The sequence below is a fragment of the Phascolarctos cinereus genome, unplaced genomic scaffold (assembly GCF_003287225.1).
Source record: "Phascolarctos cinereus isolate Bilbo 61053 unplaced genomic scaffold, phaCin_HiC Scaffold_726;HRSCAF=1367, whole genome shotgun sequence".
Classification (NCBI taxonomy): Eukaryota; Metazoa; Chordata; class Mammalia; order Diprotodontia; family Phascolarctidae; genus Phascolarctos; species Phascolarctos cinereus.
Window position 1 is genome coordinate 357,979,151 of NW_027556098.1, and position 21,069 is coordinate 358,000,219.

Here is a 21,069-nt window from a genome sequence, read left to right on the forward strand (position 1 = left end):
GCTGTCCCCCAAGGCCAGAATGCTCTCCCCCCTCTACTCTGATTACTGACTTCCCAGCCTTCCTTTAAGTCCCAACTAAAATTCCACCTTCAGTGGCAGACAGTGGTTAAGTGACTTGTCCAGGGTCATACAATTAGTGAGTTGGGCTGGATTTGAAGTCTTCCTGACTGCAGGTCCGATATTCTACTTACTGTGCTACCTAGTTGCCTCCAATATGGCAACTCACACTGGATAATCGTCTTATTATTGTATTACTTAATGGGCTATGTTAATTATATTATGCTATAGGTGTTTGATGATCGCCCGAGTATCAACGTTTTATATTTCTATAGCCCTTTAAAAGCTTACAAAGCACTTTCTTTCTGATGACTGTGTAAGATGGAGAGGGTAATATTATTAGCTCCCTGTGATAAATGAAGTGAAAGCTCAGAGTGGTTGACTGCTGTTTCCATGGTCACACAGGTAGTCAATGTCAGAGCCAGAATCTGAACCAGGTCTCTTGACTCTTGATCCAGCCACGTCTCTGGCAGGTTAACACCAACTTCTGTAGTGCAGTGGGAGGTGAGGCCCTTTCTGTGAGAATGGGAGGGTAAGTGACTGGAGGCCAAGATGAATCAAATGACAGTGGGGTCCCCGTCGAGCTGCAGGATTGGATGAAGCTCCAAAGATATGCCACAGCTCAAGATCTCCTTGGTATGTGGGCTGAGGCATCTGCTATTTCCTTGAGGATGGAAGCAAACATCTGGCAAGTGTGGTATCCACAGTGCCAGACTTCAAGATTTTTATAAGCTACATAATGCAGCACCTCTAAGCAGAACTACTATTCCTCAGATTGAAATGCTCCAACTTGTTTTCCTGAAGTGACAATTTTATGTTACTAGACTGAAACAATTTTGAAAATATTTCAATTTAAAGGTGGTTTTGAGATTTCTGGTTTTCTGCAATAATACACCTAATTGGAGGTCCAAGAAGAATTGGAAGTCAGCTAAGAATGAAAATGAATTAAGTTGGAGAAGAGGAGAAGATTATTTAGTTTAGGTTATCAATTCAGTCTGAGGCAATAAAACAAAAATAAGGAAGGGCAGAAGAAATATAAGCCAGAGAACAGAGAGATTCTGCTCACCTTGTCCATGCTGGCCTGGTTTAGTCTCATGATGGAGGCATGAGCCAGGCGATCGTAGATGGTTCTCAGTGCCTTCTTGGAATAGAGCTCTTGGGGCTTGAATAGCTCCTCCAAAAATTTTTTATTGAACATGGTTGCAATGATGTCATTCATAACTGTAAAGAAAAAACAGAACCTAGCTGAGTAGTGTGCAGGAGGAAACTCTTCAGAAGCATCCAAAAAGGATGCACTAGCCTGGGCTGCACTTTTTATGAAACGCTACCAGGAGAGGAGTGCTACAATAGAAAACACAGCTTACAAACAGTGGAAGGAAAGCCTTGCAGTGGACAGAGAGCTGGCCCTGGAGTCAGGAGGACCTGAGTTCAAATCCAGCCTTAGACACTTACTAGCTGTGTGATCCTGGGCAAGTCACTGAACCCTGTTTGACTTAGTTTCCTCATCTGTAACATGAACTGGAGGAGGCAATGGCAAGCCACTCCAGTATCTTTGCCAAGAAAACCCCAAATGGGGTCACCAAGATATGGACGTGACTGAAATGACTGAACAACAACAACAATATGAGAGAGGTGTTTCTTCTTCCTTTAGAAGATCCCTACTCAAAGATCTTATTTCCTTTACAACAAATGTTTATTAAGAGGCTCCAATGGGCAAGGCACTATGTTAGGCATGAGGGAGGGACAGCCTAGGCTCTCCAGGATCTGCAGCCTTCTGGGGTAGGAGGAGGAATAGGTTTTCATAGAAAAGAACAGTACAAAGCCGGGGGTGATAGCGTAAAGGAGAAATCCTGGGAAAATGCTCCAAGGAGATTTTAAGAGGGAGAGAGCACCCCTGGTACCCAAGCTGAGTCCTGCATGTAGTAGACATTTAACACATTTTGGTTGAATTGAAAGGAAGATGAGGATTCCTAAAGGCAGCAATGAAGAGGCAAAGTGGCAAAGGCACCGTGGCCAGCCTGCTCAAACTCATGGAGGCGGAAGACAGGCTATGCTCAAAGGACAGTCTAGTGTAGCTGGAAGGTAGTAAAGGGGATGATATGAAATAAAGCTGGAAGGGAGGTGGAAGCCAGATCGTGAAGGGACTTAAACACCACAATAAGAACTTTATAGGCCACTGAAGGCATGGCAGTTAGAACTGTGCGTCAGGAAGCTAATTTTAGCAGCTGTGTGAAGGATGGCTTGGAGGGGGAGAAACTGGAGGCAAGGAGAGCAGGAAGCCTTTCATTAGCCTATCACAGCCCAAAGAGGACATCAGGGCCTGAACCAGAGCAGCAGAAGTATGAGTGGAGAGGAAGGATGGGCATGAAAGATAGGATAGAAACAGATCCAACAGAATTTTGGCAACTGACTGGATATGGGAAGAAGGAAGAGTCAGAGGTGACTCTCAACCTAGGTCACAAGGAGGAAGGCATGGCACTGAAGAAACAGGAGAGTTTGGAAGGTGAATTATTACTCCAAAATGTGAGAAAGCTCACATGGCTGCTTTCTTCTTCCCCATAGCAGGTGCTAAGTTATATAGTTAAGTCAGAGTTTTCAGGGCTCAAAATTGGGTAGGAAATATTTGTAATAATGAATATTTAAGTCCCTCCTTATCTGTAAGCAATAATAAAGTTACAAGACATCTTAAAACATTTTCTAATTGGTCAATTCTGTTCCAACTCTGGATGGAAGGGCCATGGCTAAAATAACAGGTTTAATTTTTTTTTCCTACAAGCCACAAAATAATGGTGTGGCAATCCTCATTACTTCATACCTCTTAAATTTTGAATTCTACTCTAGCAACCATATTATTCACTTGAAAATAACCAATATCAAATCAGCATCATATATTCATTCCTCATGTCTTATAATTAATTAATTTATTTATTTTAGGCAATTGGGGTTAAATGACTCGCCCAGGCTCACACAGCTGGTAAGTGTTGAGTGTTTGGTCTGAGGCCAGATTTGAACTCAGGTCCTCTTGTCTTCAGGGCTGGTGCTCTATCCACTGTGCCAGCTAGCTGCACCCATGTCTTATAATTTAGATCTAGATTGTTAGAACAGTAAAGGGTCCTGAAAGATAATTTGGTGCAATCCCTTCATTTTATAGATAAGGAAACTGGGGCAGAAAGACTTGCCTCAAATCACATAGTAGGATAATTGTTGGCCTTGGCCTTGATTCCTTTCCCACTAAGTATTTATTTAAAAAAAAAACAAACCAAACTTTCATTTTTGCTTTATCTTAATATATACTAACATTTCACCTTAATGGGTTAAAAAACCCAACAACATCAAATTCATTACCTTCAAGCTCATGGCATTTTCTTATTCTAAAACACACATCTTTTGTTTCCTTCATAGCTTAACTATTCCGAAACAATGAAAAAAAAAACAAGCAAGTAGTTGCTTTGAGGCTAATGATTCAAATTTATCTAACAATTTAAGGTCTAAAAACACTTCCCTCATAACAGTCCTGAGAGGTATACAGTGCAAATGTGATTATCTCCATTTTACAAATGTGACAACTCAAGCTTAGAGAGGTTAAGTGACTTACCCATCATTACACAAATGAGACCCCACCAGGAAGCTTAAAAAAGAATAGAGTCCTTTTCTCAGAGATAATAGTGGTTAGGGCAGAGCGGAAAGTAGTGAGAATCCACCCTACAAAATAGCACTGACAACCCTGTGAGTCTGGTGAAACTTAGAAATAGCTATCAGCTAGCTCTGGGATACTTTTCGTTTCTCTGCGGCCTTTGAGCACCTTGCAGGAATCCAGGGAAAAAAAGAGATTAGGACCAAAGGAAGCAATTCTAAAGGAGAGCTAGGCTCCCCAGGTAATGAGTTAACCATGCTGGCAAAGGAAAAAAGGAAGTCAAACCTTTCCTTCTGCAATGTGAATAGTCTATCCTGGTTATAATAGCTCTTTTGAGGAGGGCAGTCCAAGAACACCGTCAGAGAGGAGGCAAGAGCACAAATAGAGCTGACTCCCTGCAGATGGGATACAAGGAAGATGAAATGTCAGAGGAGAGAGAAAACCCTTACTGCTTTAGGGCTGGGGTCTGGTGATATTCCCATTGCTACCACCTTTGCTTAGACCTTCAATGAATGCTCCTACCTGGGTTGTTACAGTAGTCTCATAATCTGTCTCCTGTATCTCCCTGTTCTAAATGACGTCACAGCTCCGACAAAATAATCTTCCTCATGCACATGTCTGATCTCTTCAGTGACCTATGGAATAAAGTCCAAACTCCTTAGCAAGACACACAAGATCTTCTAGAATCAACTCCCTTTCTATCTTTCCAGCCCTATCTCACACCACTAACTCATCATGCTCCAATCAAACTAATTTACTTGTCTTTCTCTAAACAACTCAGTACTTTTATCCATGCCATTCCCTCTGCCTAGAATACTCTCATCTCTGTTTTTCTTGAAATCCTTCTTTAAGCTTGGTTTACATGTTACCTCCTCCACAAAAGCCTTCCTGGTCCTCTCAATGAGAAGAATCTTTCCTTCCTCAGAACCCTTACAACACTGCCCCTTTCTTATGCACTCAATGGGTTCTTTCTTGTATGATAATTATAATATAATATAATATAATTATAATTATTTTTTTCATCTTTCTATCTTCCCCTTATCTATAATGCCCTCCAAAGCACAGGCTTAGTAAAATAGCTGTTTCTTTAAAGAATATCTCATTTTAAGACCACAAAAATGACCATGTTTTTAAGTAGTCCATTTCATGCCAGAGATGATATGCCCCAATCTTATACATCTATTTGTACCAAATGACAGTCTTTGACACTCAAATAGGAGGTCATGTGATCAAAACACATTACTGGTATCTATAAAACCATGAGATAGGGGAGCACCAGATGCTGCAATCAGTCTATAAGCATTACTAAGCAATGCTGAGAATACACAGACCGGCAAAAACAAGATCATGCCCCCAGGTATCTTACATTCTAATGACGGAGACAACAAGCAAACAAACATGTATATACAAGATCCATACAGTGTGAATGAGCAAAGCATTTATTAAGCACTTACTATGTGCAAAGCATTGTGCTAAGAGCTGAGGACACAAACAGAAAGGGAAGACAGTCCCTATCCTTAAGGAGCTCATGCGCCAATGAGGGGGACAGCTGCAAGTCAAATGGAGAAGTCCTGTGGACCTTAGCATACACTGGCAAAGCAGACGGCAATGCCTCTTCTCTGGTTTCATTTCTACTGATCAGATTCTATTAGTTTCTGATGCCGAGCCACTGGATGGTGCCAAGAACTTTGGTGACAAGAACACTCCTTTCTGGGTCTTCAGCAGCTTTGGCCACAGCTGCTGCAGGAGCCATTGCCAGATGGCATCTGCTCAGGGGCAGCCTTCCAGGATGATGGCAGAGGGCATGGACGAGGTAGCCCTTCCCTTCCCAGGAAAAGTGCAATAGAAGTACCTCTAATCCCTCTGGTCCTCAGCATCATTCTAGAACATTATCCTTGCTTTGGTCACACTCTCCACTCTTCTCATTCCTGACCCCAGTCCAACTCGACGCTATCCTCGATTCTTCATTTTGATTCCTTTGCTCCTATGTCATACGATGGCCAATTAAACCAGGACAAACGTCAACCATGGATTATTCTCACCATCAACCTCCTTGGTCCCTAACCACATGATCCTGAATGGAACTGGATGAAATCATGAAACAGTGCAAACTGGATCCACCTTTACTTTAGGTCAGTTAATCTCAACTAGACTCTCACTATAGGACGGCAAGCCTACTCCTCCTCCCTGAGACCCTATCCCATTCACCACAGCAGCTGCTCCAAATCTTTTCTCTCCTTTAGCCTCCTTTAGTAGCTACTCTCCTCCTACTCTTGATGCTGAGAATGTTGCCACATACTTTACTGAAACAACTGAAGCCATTTGCCAAGAGCCCCCTTCTCTCCCCTACTCATCTCACATTCCTCTGACATATTCCCCCACTATGCCCTCCTTCATGCCAGCCTCTGATGATGAGGTCGTCCTTCCACTTGTCCAGGCCAACCCTTCTATACAAACCCTTGATCTGACGTACTCCAGCAGACTGTCTTCCCTATCATCTCCAATCTCTAATCTCTCCCAACCCACTGGCACCTTCTCTAATGCCTACAAACATACCCAAGGCTTCACCATCTTTACAAAATCCTCACTAGATCCTACCATGCCCACCAGTTGTCATCATATATCTGCCCTTCTCATCTAAACTTGGAAAAGCCATCTCTCCTTCTTTTCCTATTCTCCCTAAACCCTCTGCAATATGGCTTCAGACCTTGTTATTCAACTGCAACTGCTCTCTCCAAAGTTACCAAGGATCTCTTAATTGTACAGTCTATTGGCCTCTACTTCATCTTCGTCCTTCTTGTTCTATAGCATTTGACACTGTTGAGCATCTCCTCCTGCACACTCTCTCCTCATTAGATTTCTGTGACTCTTCTCCTACTTGTCTGACTGCTCCTTAATCTCTTTTGCCAGATCTTTGTCCATGTCATGCCCACTAACTGTGGGTATCTTCCAAAGCTCTGTCCTGAGCTCTCTCCTCTTTTCTCTCTACACTATCTGATTGGCTCCCATGGGTTCAATGATCAGCTTTATGCAACTGGTCGTCTTATCTATTTATCTAGCCCAGACCTCTCTCCTAAGCTCTAGTCTTTTTTCTATAACATCTCTATAATGTGTCCCTTTCTTTCCACTCAGTCACATCCCTACTTCAGACCCTCATCATTGCTTGCCTAGACTATTACCATGGCCTTCTAATTGGTCCCTCACTCCAATCCTTATGCCAACTACAGTACTTCACATGAGGTCTCATTAGAACAGAGTACTGTGGTATTATTACTTTCCTGCTTTAGGAAGCTGTGCTTCTGATGCAGCTTGAAATTGCATTGGCATTTTTGGCTGCATATCACACTGCATACCCATGTTGTGCTTGAGGTCCTTTAAAACCTCCAGATTCTATTCATACCAACTGCTGCCCATCCATACAACCTCTTATATACACGGGTTGATTTTTTTGTACCCAAGTGTCGAGACTTTACATTCATTGCTACTGAATTTCATCTTTATATTCAGCCTAATACTCTAGCCTGTCGAGATCCTTTTGGATATTAACTCTGCCATCCAGTATGTTAGATATCCCTCTGAGCTTTGTGTGACCTGCAAATTTAATGAGTGTGCCTTCTATGTCTTTATCCAGGTCACAAATAAAAATGTTAAAGAGCACAGGGCCAAGGAATAAATCCTGACGTATTCTACTGGAGACCTCATGCTAGGGAACCATGCTATGGAACATGCTATAGAACAGCTACTCTTTGAGTGGGCCATCTGGATAATATTACCTAGATCAGGGGTGGGGAACTTTTGGCCTCGAGGCCACATGTGGCCCTCTAGGTCCTCAAGGGTGGCCCCTTGACTGAATCCAGACTTCACAGAACAAATCCCCTTAATAAAAGGATTTGTTCTGTAAAACTTGGATTCAGTCAAAAGGCCACACCCAAGGATCTAGAAGGCCACATGTGGCCTCAAGGCTGTTGGTTCCTCACGTCTGGGTTCTAGATAATATAATCCACTGATCCATATTTCTCCAACATGTACGCAAGAATAGCATGATATATTTTATCAAAAGTTTTGCTAAAATCTAAGTAAACTAGATATATAACATCAACCTATTAGTTTAACTATCCTATCAAAAAAGAAAATGAAGCTAGTCTGGGGTGATTTGCTCTTGATGAAGTCTTAGTAGTTTTTTGGAATCACTGCTTCTTTTTCTAGATATTCACTAATTATCTCTAGTGATTCTTTCTAAAAATTTTCCAAGAACCGAAGTCAAGATCACTGAACTGGAGTAGACTCTGTACTCTTCTTTAAAAAAAATTTGGGACATTTGCACTTATCCAGTCTTGTGGTATCTCCTTCCATTAATATCTGCCAATTCTTTCAGGAACTGAGATAAGATTCTTTGTCAGCTAGGCTGATCCCTGGACAACAGACATACTAGACATACATCACCAGGCCCATACTTAAAACTTTTTTACCTTTATAGGACTTTCCAGAATTTGTAATCCGCTGGCACGACTTTTGAGAACATAAGGTCATTTCCATACCACAATGAAGCATCAAAATAGGACTTGAGCAAAGGAGATATATATGTAAAAGGTTATTTGAATGTAATTATAAGCCTTGAAGTCACTGAATCAACAGAATCCTAAGTATGGGCTAAATATTGCTTAAGGGGAACACAGAAAAGTATATATAGAGAGACGTATTTGAAAGAGACCCAAGAAGACATGCAATATAAGCTCTGCCTGAAGGGTGAAAACTTTTAGTGATGAGAAATTCATTACCATATGCAGCAGCCCACTCCATTATCAGACAGCTTTGTTTCTTAAGAACTGCTTGTGATGTATGCTAGGTACTTCTGTTGTTATTGTTGTTTTTTCGGTTTGGCATAGTAGAAGAGCCATCTTGATAAAAGCCATAAAGCTTTGCCAGTAATGCGAGTTGGATTATTGAGAGTGCCAAGCAACCAAGGAAGTACAGTGACAAGAAGAAACAAGGTGGGTAATTAAATTGAATTAGATAATTGGATGTCTGCTTGTGGCTTGCTTCTGACTATATTAAGATGTGGCAGGCATAAGCTAACTAATAATTAAAGACAGCTGTGAGGATAGCCTTGCCCTATCTTGAGGAAAGCCTGGGAGCCTGCTCTAAATAAATTGTCTTTTCGGAATCGTCAGCGGAGTCAAGACACTTAGCCATAGGAGCTGGTCACAAGAGCGAGTTGAGTCTTTCACTAAAAAGAAGACAAAGGGTCTCGCTTCAGACAAATATGGAAGACAAGCAGAAATATGCTATCACCTGCAGAAATTGAGTCATGTTTGCCAATCTCACAGGACAAAGAAAAACCTCTACTGTACAAAGTGCAAGTTAGTCTACATGCTAGAGGAGAGGGCAAAAAGAATGGAGGTATACATCTGTACTCTCCAGATTACCAGAATGAATAAATACTTCCCTGAAAACACGGAAGAAAAGCTTCAAAGAAGAAATAAACAAGAAAAAAGATGTAAAAGGACATACAAGGAATCTGTCAGGGGCTTAGAAGACAGGAAAGCATGACACAGAACAGGAAGGCCTAATGAATATTTAGACCTAAGTAATAGATAAGAGCTTCTTTTCATGGAAAGGGGAAGTTGGGTCATTTTAGGAAGAAACCACTTGTGTTCCAGGGAATAATGACGTGGACCCAAAAGCCCCATCAAATAAGAGGTCATCCCGTAATGACTACAGGGAGAAAAGATGAGCAGTGATTTGCTGACTTGATAGCAACACTGAAAGTGTGCTCTCTTCACAAAGCGTGTAGCAGGGACAGGATGGGGTGCCTTTTGGGTCTTGTTAAAACTGATGATGACTATTTCCTCCTGGTGATTCATGTCGTGACAAATGACAGTATAAAAGGGAATTCTGAGAAGGCAATACTAAGGATTATAAAGTCTTGGACAAGGAACTGAAGACCTAAGAGTCTTGAGGAAAATTTTAACCACTACCGTGGATTGAAGGTGTTAAGAAAAAGGTAGAGTTGGGAGGTATTCTGTCAGGACATTGTCTGAGAATAGGAGTTGGAATTTCATACTACAGCTTAAAAGCAGGATTGATGGTTGTGGATACAGTGCACCTAACAAGGGCTGGTAAAAATATGTTTGCTTGGAGCCTTGCAACTCTAATGAAGACAACCTTTAAACTGAAAGGGGAGAGAGAGGGGGAAAATGGGCCATATATATATGACAAGCCTGATACCAGAGATTAAAGGAAAAAAGAATAGCAGAAGAGAGGCATAATTATTCATGGGAAACGATATCCAAGAAGACAGGCAGCAATAAAACACATGGCCTCAGATGTCTATATAGAAATGTACAGAAATATGGGTGATAAACAGAATGAACTAGAGATTCAAACACAAGAAAGCAAATCTGACTTCAGATGGATCAATAAAAATTGGTGAGATGGAACTCCTGAACAGAATTTGGCCATGAAGTATATTTTATTTAGAAATTATAGAAGAGATAAAATGGTGGATGTGCCGTGTTGTTTATTAAGAAGATATACTCATGAGAGGAAATCTGAGAATGCATTTGGGTGAGGCTCAAAGGAACAAGAGTGACACTGTTGTAAAAGACTACCATAAACCTGGACGGAAAGGAATTTGATGAGTTTGGGAACCAGATAACAAACCCGAATAAAGGCTTGGCATTGTAGCGATTTGGGGCTTCAGTAATATGGACCTCTGCTGGACTTCTCATCTCTCAAGAGCCAAGCAACTAAGGAACTATTAGCTTGCATTAATGACAATTTCATCCTTCAAAAGGTAGAAGATACAGTAAGGGGTCCTGCTCTTCTGCTATTTTTTGATAAGCAAAGTGTTTGTTGAAGTAATAATGATATGAATCGTAAGGGTAAGGGACTATCCAGTGAAAGAGTTTGTGATAGAAGCCACTCTAGATTTTGGGAAATATTTCAAATGCCTCAGAAAAGATGGGTAGGGCTCAAAATATTTGGTATGTGAATTGACCTAAGGAGGAGAGCTCTCCAGAATGCCAGTTAATGGACCCAACCAGAACTGATTAGGATAAAGAGGAAAAGGGAGAAATTGCCAAAAAAAAGAATGAGGTGCTTGACTTGGGTAGTTAACCAACCCAAATTTTTAAAAAGAAATGTTCGGAAGGTGGTAGAAGCAAGGCAGATAATAAATGAGGATGGATACCAAAGAGCAGTCTGATGGCCCAGTAATAATGTCAGCTATACTGGGGACAAAAAGTAGATCAAAGAATGGGGAAGACTCCTGCTGACGGTAGATGGTCTGAAAATAATAGATAACGGTGAAAAGGCTGAAAATCTCAGCGATTACTTTGCTTTTCTGTTTCTTCCAAAAAGGCTGACATTCGCAATGGGAAGGATAGAACAAAAACAGCTAACAGGGAGTTGAAGATAAGTGAAAAGTTGGTAAGTTATCACCTAGCTGTCCTTAGTTAGTTCTAGTCATTAGACCTAGAGAAACTACATTGCAGGAGACAAAAAGAAACCAAACCAAAACAATAAAACTCCCCCGCCCTGGACAATAAAACAACTTTCCTCTCCTTGCCAAAACCCCAGATCCCAGATCCTAGCCAGTATGATTGCTGGGCCACTGTCAAGCTATTGTTGAAGGACCCTGGGGAATCAGAAGAGAGGTTACAAGACTGGAGAAGCACAAATGTTCTGATTTTCAAAAAAGGAAAGTGAGATCTACACACCGCAGGTTAGTGAGTTTGAATCCAGTTCCTAGCACGGTTCTGGAATACACTATTAAAATGATGGGTCTGAGTCTGTAGAAAGGGCGATAATGATCAATAAAATTCCAGAAAAGCTTCATTAAGAAACCGTCATATTTGACTAACCTAATTTCCGTTTTTGACAGGGAATACAGCTGTTTAATTAGAGACTCATAAAATCAGGGGAATGCTAGAGACATTATATAGCACTGTATACTAAGATTTAAGTAAGGCCCTAGACAGATAGCGGTGTGTCGCAGTGGAAAGTCCGCTGGATTTGGAGTCAGAGTACCTGGGCTAACATTCCAGTTCTGCTCCTCACTACAACCTGGATGTCCCTGGGCAAGCCTTGTGCCTCCCTAGGCCTCAGTTTGTCATCTGTAAAATGAAGGGCTGGACTAGATGGCCTCTAAGGGCCCTTTGAACTCTAAATCCTATGACAAGAAGTATCTTATGCTATTCTTGTAGCTAAGAGGGAGTGATGTGGGTTAGATAAGAGTAGTTAGATAGGCTCAGAACTGGTTGAGTGACTGGACCCAAAAAAAAATAGGTCAGATGTCAAGTGCGATGCAGGGCTCTTTTCTGCTTTCTATGCACATTCGCTTTTGATGGCTTCCTCAGTTCCCAAGAGTTCAATGATCATTTCCATGCAGATGACTCCCAGATCTCTATATCCAGCCCTGGTCTCTTGAGCACCAAGCTTATACTGCCAACTGGACATCTCATCAATATATCAAACTCAACATGTCCAAAACAGATTTCATTATCTTCCCCCCACCCCATCCCCAAACCCATTCTTCTTTCTAATTTTTCTTATTTTTGTCAAGGATACCACTCACTTTCCCATCACCCTGGTTCACAATACTGGAGTCATTCCCAACTCTTCACTCTTCCTTATCCCCCCACATCCATCAGTTGCCAAGTCTTGTTGAGTCTATCCCTACAACACCTCTTGAATCTCTCCCCTTCTCTGCACTAGCATGGCCACCACTCTAGTTTGGGCCCTCATCACTTTTCACCTGGACAATTACAACAGCCCCTTAACTGGTATCTCTGCCTCAAGTCTCTCTCCCCTCCAAGCTCTTCTTCAGACAGCTGCCAAAGTGTTGCTTCTAAAGCACAGATGTAACTATCTCACGCTTCTTCTTGATAAACTCCAGTGTCTCCTAGATGCTTCTAAGATCAAATACAAATTCCTTTTGGCACTTAAATCCTTTTACAACCTTACTCCAGCCTACCTTTCCAGGCTTCTTTTTACATACTCTACAGTCCTGTCAAACTGGCCTTTTTTCTGTTCCTTACAAGGACAATCCATTTTCAGCCTCCTTCAACCTTTGCTCAGGCTGGAATGCACTTCTTCCTTGCTCTCATTTTTCAAAATCCCTAACTTTGTTCAAGGCTCAACTTGAGTGTTGACTCCTCTATGAAGAGTTTGACCCCCTCTGCCCAGAATGATTTCCTCCAGATACTTGTTAGCATATGTCAGAGCACTGGGAATACTGGATTAAATTCAAAACATCATCCAGAGCAGACTCCTAAGATACATCAGAGTGGCAAATGGCCCAATATCCTTATGTCATTGAAATGCTGAGACAAATCTACTGTTTTGTTTTGAAAAGTAGGTTTTCTAAACGTTCCATCACCATAGAGATATCAGGCCCAGAGGACTTGGACCGCATTAAGATGCAGGTTAGCTGGAGACTGGTGAATTAGGAATAAAACCATACAGCATGGATGAATTTCGTGCGTTCTGCATCCAATGCAGCCACATGCTTACATTTCCGTAGTTTGCTCAATAGACACTGAGATTTGATTAGGAAAGTAGTTCAGGCAATGAACGTTACTCCTCATTGAAACCATGCCCTGGTTGGTTACGTGATACCACAGTAAGCTTGTTTCCAAGGACTACAAAACAATCCTACCAAAACACAGGTGTTACTACTATCCTCCTAGGCCCTGCAGTACTTTAGGACAGAGTCCCCTCAGTACAGGGGTAGGCAGAGGGAGGTACAAAGATTCCTCTGCAAAGTGCTCTTGGGGTCTCATTTGCACTACCGGATCTATTTCTTTTGAGACTCTAATAGAAAATAAAATGTCTTGGTGCCAGGCTCAAGGCTTTTCACTCTGTGAGTGACTACTGCTACATTTGGAGGACTATGTACTTGTGGATGGAGATCTAAGACATGCAGCTAAGAGATACCATACCTCTTTTCCTGTCCACCTCTGTCCATTCATCTACACGAAGCATATAAAAAAAAAAACCAGTTCATGAGGCAAGGACATTTTTTTTTCAAATGAAGTTTTTAAAAGATACCAACTCTAACTAGCCAACCAATAGAATGTCATTTTAAAAAATATTAGCATTTCACATTTGTCAAGAAAGCTTTGCCTGTCATTTGCACCTTCTACAGGAAAGAGAGGAAGCGTTACTGACATTTCCTAGGCAGGGACAATGCCTAGAGTGCTTCAGCACTACAGAGTAGTAGTAAGGGAAGGAAAGGAAAGGTTCAGCAGATTCGGCTATCAGAAGGTTCAGCTTGGGGTTCTTTTTTTAATAGCTTGAGAAGACATCTCCTCTAGTGCTATACAGGCATGCAACATTGAAAATAACTCTTCATTATGAAGAACGTGTCACAGAAGAGGGTGTGTGTGTGTGTGTGTGTGTGTGTGTGTGTGTGTGTGTGTTAACAGAACAAGAGGCAGACAGTGGGATGTATAGACATGCAGCCTGACTTCTTCTACAGTTAAGATTTCCCTTCAGCTAGAACCTTTCAAGTTGGGCAGCTTGCAAAGTAAATAAAACAAGAGGGCAATATCTGTATTTACCACACTTCCCATTTGCAAAGCAAGGCAAGTTAAGCAACAAATGGATTTCTGAATAGAATATTCCCAAGGATAGCTAGTCAAGCAGATACTCACAGGATCACTCACTCAAAGGAAGATCAAATCAGGCAAAATTCACTGGGCTTGAAAAGTTCTTGAAAATCCTACTTGTTTTACTTTTGAAGTAGTTTTTAAAACATTCTTTCTCCTTTTCTACTGAAGTCCATCTGACATTGATTATGAACCAAAATGTATGAGAAAGTATTTTTATCTCTAATCTAGTTTGCTCAGAGATTTAAATAAGTGCAGGTACACATATCTACTGAGAAATCAGTAATTACTGGAGGCATTTATAGCCAGAAGGTGTTTTTAATGTTATGACAAAACAGCATTTGTAACTTTTTGACTTACATGGAATACAAGGGGCTAATTCTAGCCAACAGTGTTGCAAGACAATAGCTTATAACTACAATCTCCAGTATTATGGTTTATTTAGCAGCAAAGTGATTACATCCTAGAGAATCAGCAACTGTAAAATTCACCACCTTTCATGAGAGTTATGGTGTTCTGGGGGTGAAAGATTTATGAAGCAGCACCACGAGCCTGGCTTCTCTGAAGCTGATAGTGATGTCTTGGGCATTCTATCAAAGTTTCTTTCTCTCTTTCATGTTTGCTTAGGAGGCAGGTTTGAACGGTGGGCTTCTGGGACTCAAAAAATATTGAAAAGCTGTGGACTTTCCATTTTGTCCCTGTTACATTGTGTCCTTGGGAATAAGGTGCTGCTGCAAAGAGCTCATCCTGTCTGAAGGACGTTCAATCTATTTACTTACTGCTGAGGTAGTTGGTGAGTGAGCAGGTATTGAATGAATGAGTCCACTGGCAATAAAGCCCATGTCCAGCAGATGTCTCTGTGGGGCTGTTTTTATGGCTAGTTTCTTCCACAGGCTCCAGAATGCCCATTTGCACAGAGACCAGAGTGTAACCATAGCTCTATTAATTCTCTAGCTGACTTCTTTGTCTAGTTTATGGAATCACTGAATTACAACTAGGAGTTCCATACAGGTCATCTAGTCACTCCCTCATTTTACAGATAAGGAACCTGAGGCCCAGAGAGATCAAATCACCAGGTATTAAGTAAAAGATCTGAAACAAACTCGAATCCAATAATCTTCCCATTGCACTACACTGTCTTAGGCTTCACCACATCTTCCATGACTGCAATCCCTTAGTAGTATGCTCAATATGCACACACCGTAATTATAGAAGGCACTCAATAAATATCGGTTGCTTGACTGATCTTAGGAGGCCTTGTATTTCCTCAGTTTTTGTTTTTTTTTTGCTGAGGCAATTGGGGTTAAGTGACTTGCCCAGAGTCACACAGCTAGTGAGTGTTATGTGTCTGAGGTAGGATTTGAACTCAGGTCCTCCTGACTCCAGAGCCAGTGCTCTATCCACTGTACCACCTAGCTGCCCCATCTTGTATTTCCTTAGAAAGAGGAAAGATGTACCACATACCTTCCCTAGGTTCTTTCTGGTTCTACTCCTCTGTGAGTTTGAACTCATAGTTCAATTTTAAGGAGTATTTTTTGGACTAAGGAGTCCAGAGATGATTTGGAATCATAAATATAATATATAAATATAAAATATATAAAATAAATATTAAAACAGAACCTAACCTAGATAGTACCAATTAGTTGATAACTCCCTGCTGTCTGCATTCTTAAAAGTCCCAGCCAAGTCATTTAAGCTCCCTATGAGGTCAGTTTCCCTTCTTGTAAAATGAGGAATACAAAAATGTGGTAGAAACTGATTTTTATAAGTGTTTTTAAGAGGGGAAGACTAAAGAAACAACATTCTTACTCTTCCTTTAAACTTTCACAACAGTCAGTGGGCAACCCTCAGACATTGGTCCACTGAGGCTGAACTTGCTTTCTGGTGAATTCTGAAACAAAGACCATACTAAGGGGGGAGCCTGAAACATCTTCACTGATGATGCTGGACCAGGGGTGGCTTCCATGAGATAATTTAAGACTGTCCGATAAGAAAAATATTACATATATATGTATGTGTACATATGCATATCATACATGTAAATGCATATATAGGTAAATTTTTTATTGGACAGTATATGAATGAGGGGTCTGTAGAAAAGGGTGATTATAAAGGTCTGTTGGGGTGGGGTTGTAGGTAAGGGGAAGCAAGCAAAAGACAGTTGGGACTCTTATAGGATCATACATCTAGAACAGACTTCACAGGGTCAACCCTTTCATTTTATAGAGAAAATCGAAGCCCAAGGAAGTTAATCAGATTGCCTTAGGTCACACAAGAAGGAAGCCAGAGGCAGGATTTGAACCCAGATACTGACTCATGAGCTAGTACTCCTTCCACTGTACCATGCTGCTCTTTACTATCATTGCTTTTGGGATCAGATTTGGTGTCTTGGAAATGGACAGTCACCTTTCCAATCTCAGGAATCCATGCCTTGAATCAGGACAATTCCCATACTTCTCAGAGGGGCTAAGGAATTCCCCAGGAAGATCTAAGACTTCCCTAAATTGTCTTATTTGGCCATAGGATGCTGCACAGCACTTCAATTTTCCACAATAATTACTATGATTAAAGATAACTTGTAGGACCAGTTCCAACTCTTGTGGGAAAAGGATGGGGAAGACAGCATCTTAGCATGGAGACACAAGACTTTTTAGCTGGGAAGCTAGGTTGTTGGGAGGGTGCCTAGGTTGCAGAAAGCTGTGTTATGGGAGTACCAGGAGGTCTCATGCTAGAGAATAAGGATCATTAAGGAAAAAAGGGCTGAGGGCAAAGGAAGGGAACACACTGGGGTCTTGACCAGTGAAGAACAGGGAACTATGGGAACTAGGGCTCTTATTGAGAATAGGAGTTGTTGGAAGGTAATGTCAAAGTAGCAAATGAGATAAGATAGGTAAAGTCCTTTGCACAACTTAAATCACTGTTACACATTTCAGTTTTTATTATCATAATATAGTAAATAATAATAATAATAATAAATTTCATTGTTAGCAAGTTCTTGTAGTTTGGAGGAGGAGAATCAAGACGGATTAGGAATTCTCAGATATCAGAGGGACCACATGTATAAGATCAGGAATCTTGGGGAAACAAGAGTCATCCAGTTTTAAAAGGTTGGGTGATTGAGTAGTGTCCCAGTTTGAGAGGAGGGTGCTGAGGGAGTAAAGTCTGAGGGAAGGTGTCAGGGGAACAGTGTTTTCAGTTTTGACCGGAAGGTATTGGGTCTCCTGGTTCTAAGGATAAGATAATGGGGACGGGGGCAGCTAGGTGGGTGCAGTGGATAGAGCACCAGTGCTGGAGTCAAGAGGACCTGAGTTCAAATATGACCTCAGACACTTACAAGCTGTGTGACCCTGGGCAAGTCATTTAACCCCAATTGCCTAAAAAAACCCAAACACACCAAACAAACAAACAAAAAAAGATAATGGGGACAGAGTTTAAAGGGAGGTGGTCTGTGGTGGGAAGCAGGGTCCTCCAGTTTTGAGTGGTGGTATCTAAGGAACAGAATTTGAATGGAAAGCCTGAGGTGATGGAAGGTATTGGACGGCATATTGGTGGAGCAAACTCCCCCAGTCTTTAGAGATGGGATCAGGGGAGCAGATTGTGAGGAAAGGAAACTGGAGGATAAAGGTCTGAGGCTGCTGTGGAGGGATCAGGGTCTGAGAAAGGGGTCCAAGGACAACCTCTTTCACTCTGGAGAACATACAAGACCTGCAGAGGGTTTTGGAGGGAGAGGATTTTTTTGAGGGAGAGTTTCAAGGTATAGGGTTTAAAGAGGGAGTCTAGAAGCAGTCTCTCATTTTTTTGAGGAGATGGTCACAGGGAGCAGCTTTCCTGGCTTGGGGGGAAGGGGTCTAGAGGAGCAGCATCCATTAATTTTGAGGGTCTCAGGGACCAGGGTCCTCTGCTTTTGAGGAATAATTAAAAAACAACAGCTGAGGATGGTTCATGGTGAAGGATCTTACGCTTTTGAGGGGTCTCCGGCAGATAAGTCTGTTGCTTTGGAGGGTGTTTTGAGGGAGCATCACCTGAGAAGATTCCCTGCTTTGGGGAAGGGTCTGGAGAGATAGGCCCCCTGCTTTTGGGAAGGGTCTTAGGAGAAGTATCCCTTGATTTTGAGGGTCTCAAGGGCATAGGTTCCATGCTTTGGGGGGGGTCTCACGGAGCAGAATCTCTGGGTTTTTTTGGGGGTTCCCTGGGAGCAGAATCTCTGGGTTTTTTGGGGGGGGGTCCCGGGGAGCAGAATCTCTGGGTTTTTTTGGGGGGGGCCCTGGGAGCAGAGTCTCCTTTTTTAGGGGGCCCTGGGAGCAGTGCCCCCGGCCCCTGGCGGGAGGTCTCAGGGAGCAGAGCCTCCCGTTTTGGGGGCCCCCTGGAGCAGAGGCTCCGCGGGCTCGCTCTCACCTTTGCGGGCCTTGTCGGCCGGGATATTCTGCGCCCGCAGGCGCTGGTCCAGGATGTAGAGCATCTCCCCGCCCAGGTTCAGGAAGAGCAGGGGCAGCGACCGCACCGACATGGCGCCGCGGGGCTGGGGCCGGAGCCGCGGCTGGGGAGTGGCGGGGGCGGGGGCCGGGGCTGGCTGCGGGGATCCGGGGCACCGGGCACCGGGCACCGGCAGAACAGCGAGTGCTGCGTTCCTACCCTGCACAGGCGTCCCAGCCACTCGGTTGCCAAGGTAGCGCCAAGGCCTGGGAGAAGCGGCCAATCAGAGCGCCTCTTGCTGGGAGGTGGCCGTCTTAAAGGGGCCAGGGCGGAGGGCGGGAGAAGTCCTGTTAGCCGACATTTAAAGGTCCTGGAGGCAAGTCGGGACCCCGGTGACTTCTCTGGGTCGGGTGGAGGGGCTGTGGAAGCCCCAGCCTGCCTCTCCTGTGGAGGGGCAAGGCCTGGGGTTTGAGCTTTCATTCATTTCAGAGAACTGAGATAGAAAGACAGCTGTGCTCGGAGTCGGGGGACGTGGGTTCGACTTCTGACTCCACTTAGTAGCTGTGACCCTGGGCAAGTCCAGTTAATCCTCCTTTATCTGTGTGACCTTGGGGCATCAATCTCTCATCTTTCTGGGCCTCGGTTTCCTCATCTCTAAAAGGAGGAGTTTGGACATGATCTCTAAACCACTGATTCCGAATCAATTCTACAAGCATTTATTTAGCACCTACTGTCTAGGCATGCAAACCTCTACCACCCCTCCCCGCAATGGGAGTCCCTGCCCTAAAGCGACTTTCTTCAGGGAGGTGGACAAAGCACCAGGAAGAAAAGTATATACAAGATACACCCAGTGAAAGGAAGTGATACTGGAAAGACACCTAATTACAGAAAAGGGACTATAACAAATAAGGAAACTGAGGCAGAGGTTCTGACTGTGAGAGTCGCGCTGTCCTGCTGTACCGCGCCCGCCCCTGGGGGACTAGCAGCTTGGCTCCTGCCCATGGGAGCAGGTCGGCTCTGAACCAGACCCTAGGGGGAGGGTGGGAGTGGGTGGGTGGGTGGGGGACATCTTCGGAGGGTGGGCAGCACAGGCTTGGAAGTAAGGGAGAAACTTGGGAGTAAGTTTTGACCTCAGTCTGCTAAATGAAGGAGCAGACTTCTCCCTTACTGTCATTTCAACCATTTCAACCAATTCAGTTTCATAGAATTAAGAGTCAGGAGATCTGGGTTCAAAATCTACTTTGGATAGTTACTAGAGAGATGTGTGGCCACTAAGTAAGTCATTTAGAGGCAGTGTGGCGTAGTGGATAAAGTGCTGGACTCAGTCTGGCTGGAAGAGCCGAGTTTGAATCCTGCCTCATACTTAATAAGGTGTGTCCTCTTGGGATTCTTTCCCTTTGGTTCATTCACCTCTCCTAGCCACAGTGTCCTAATCTACACAACACGTGGGGATAGGACTTGACTCCAAGGTCCCTTCCAGCTGTAGATCTTGTTTAGTCCTCCTGACTCTCTGTGACTCCATTTAGGGTTTTCATAGCAAAGATGCTGGAGTGGTTGGCCATTTCCTTCTCCAGCTCATTTTACAGATGAGGAAACTGAGGCAAACTGGGTGAAGCGACTTGTCTAGGGTCACACAGCTAGCAAGCATCTGAAGTCAGATTTGAACTCAGGGAGATGAGTCTTCCTGACTGTAGGCCCTGGGCTCTATCTGATGGCCCACCTAGGTGCCCCTAGTTTTAGATCTATGATCATTCAATTTTCTCATCTATAACATTGAGATAACCTACTTGCCCACTAGGAAGTCTTTTTGCAAATTCTGTATAAACCTATTATTCCATTTTGAAAAAAAAAGTTCATTAATGAAGATGATCCCCAATGACGAAATCCCCTTTGATTTGAACTTTTATTGACTTTTGTTTTTACATCACAATCCATTAGATTCTGAACTCCTTGAGAGATCACAATGCTCTTTTGCGTCTTTTTGTATCCATAGGACCTAGCACAGTACCTGGCACATAGTAGGTACTTTATAAATGTTTACTGACTATTTATACCACCTCTAATAGTGAGCCATCCCTTGAAACAAAGAACTAAAAAAGGGAAAAATAGGGGCAGCTAGGTGTTGCAGTGGATAGAGAACTAGTCCTGAAGTCAAGGAGGACCTGAGTTCAAATCTGGCCTCAGACCAAACACTTGACATGTACTAGCTGTGTGACCCTGGGCAACTCACTTAACCCCAATTGCCTTGCAAAAAACCCCCCAAAAAACCAAAACCCAACCAAAAAAAAAAGTGAAAAATAAATGAACCAATATATTAACTGAGGCTGAGAGTAAATGCAATGTTCCGTAGGT

General features: G+C 42.9%; 1 protein-coding gene across 2 annotated transcripts in view; it reads right to left on the reverse strand.

The window, feature by feature from the left end:
* The window catches only part of OSCP1 (organic solute carrier partner 1), a 44,178-nt gene extending 25,222 nt beyond the window's left edge, over window positions 1–18,956 (reverse strand). Inside the window, exons 1-2 of one of the 2 annotated variants that reach the window (XM_020983648.2) lie at window positions 18,700–18,956; window positions 1,124–1,278 (exon numbers count right to left, since the gene is read on the reverse strand). In XM_020983648.2, the coding sequence (XP_020839307.1) occupies window positions 1,124–1,278; window positions 18,700–18,811 (267 nt within the window). In that variant the 5' untranslated portion in view covers window positions 18,812–18,956. Of the gene's footprint in view, window positions 1–1,123; window positions 1,279–4,213; window positions 4,311–18,699 lie in introns of those variants that run through there. The other variant, XM_078145456.1, reaches the window with a different exon arrangement.
* Between the last annotated feature and the right edge of the window lie 2,113 nt (window positions 18,957–21,069).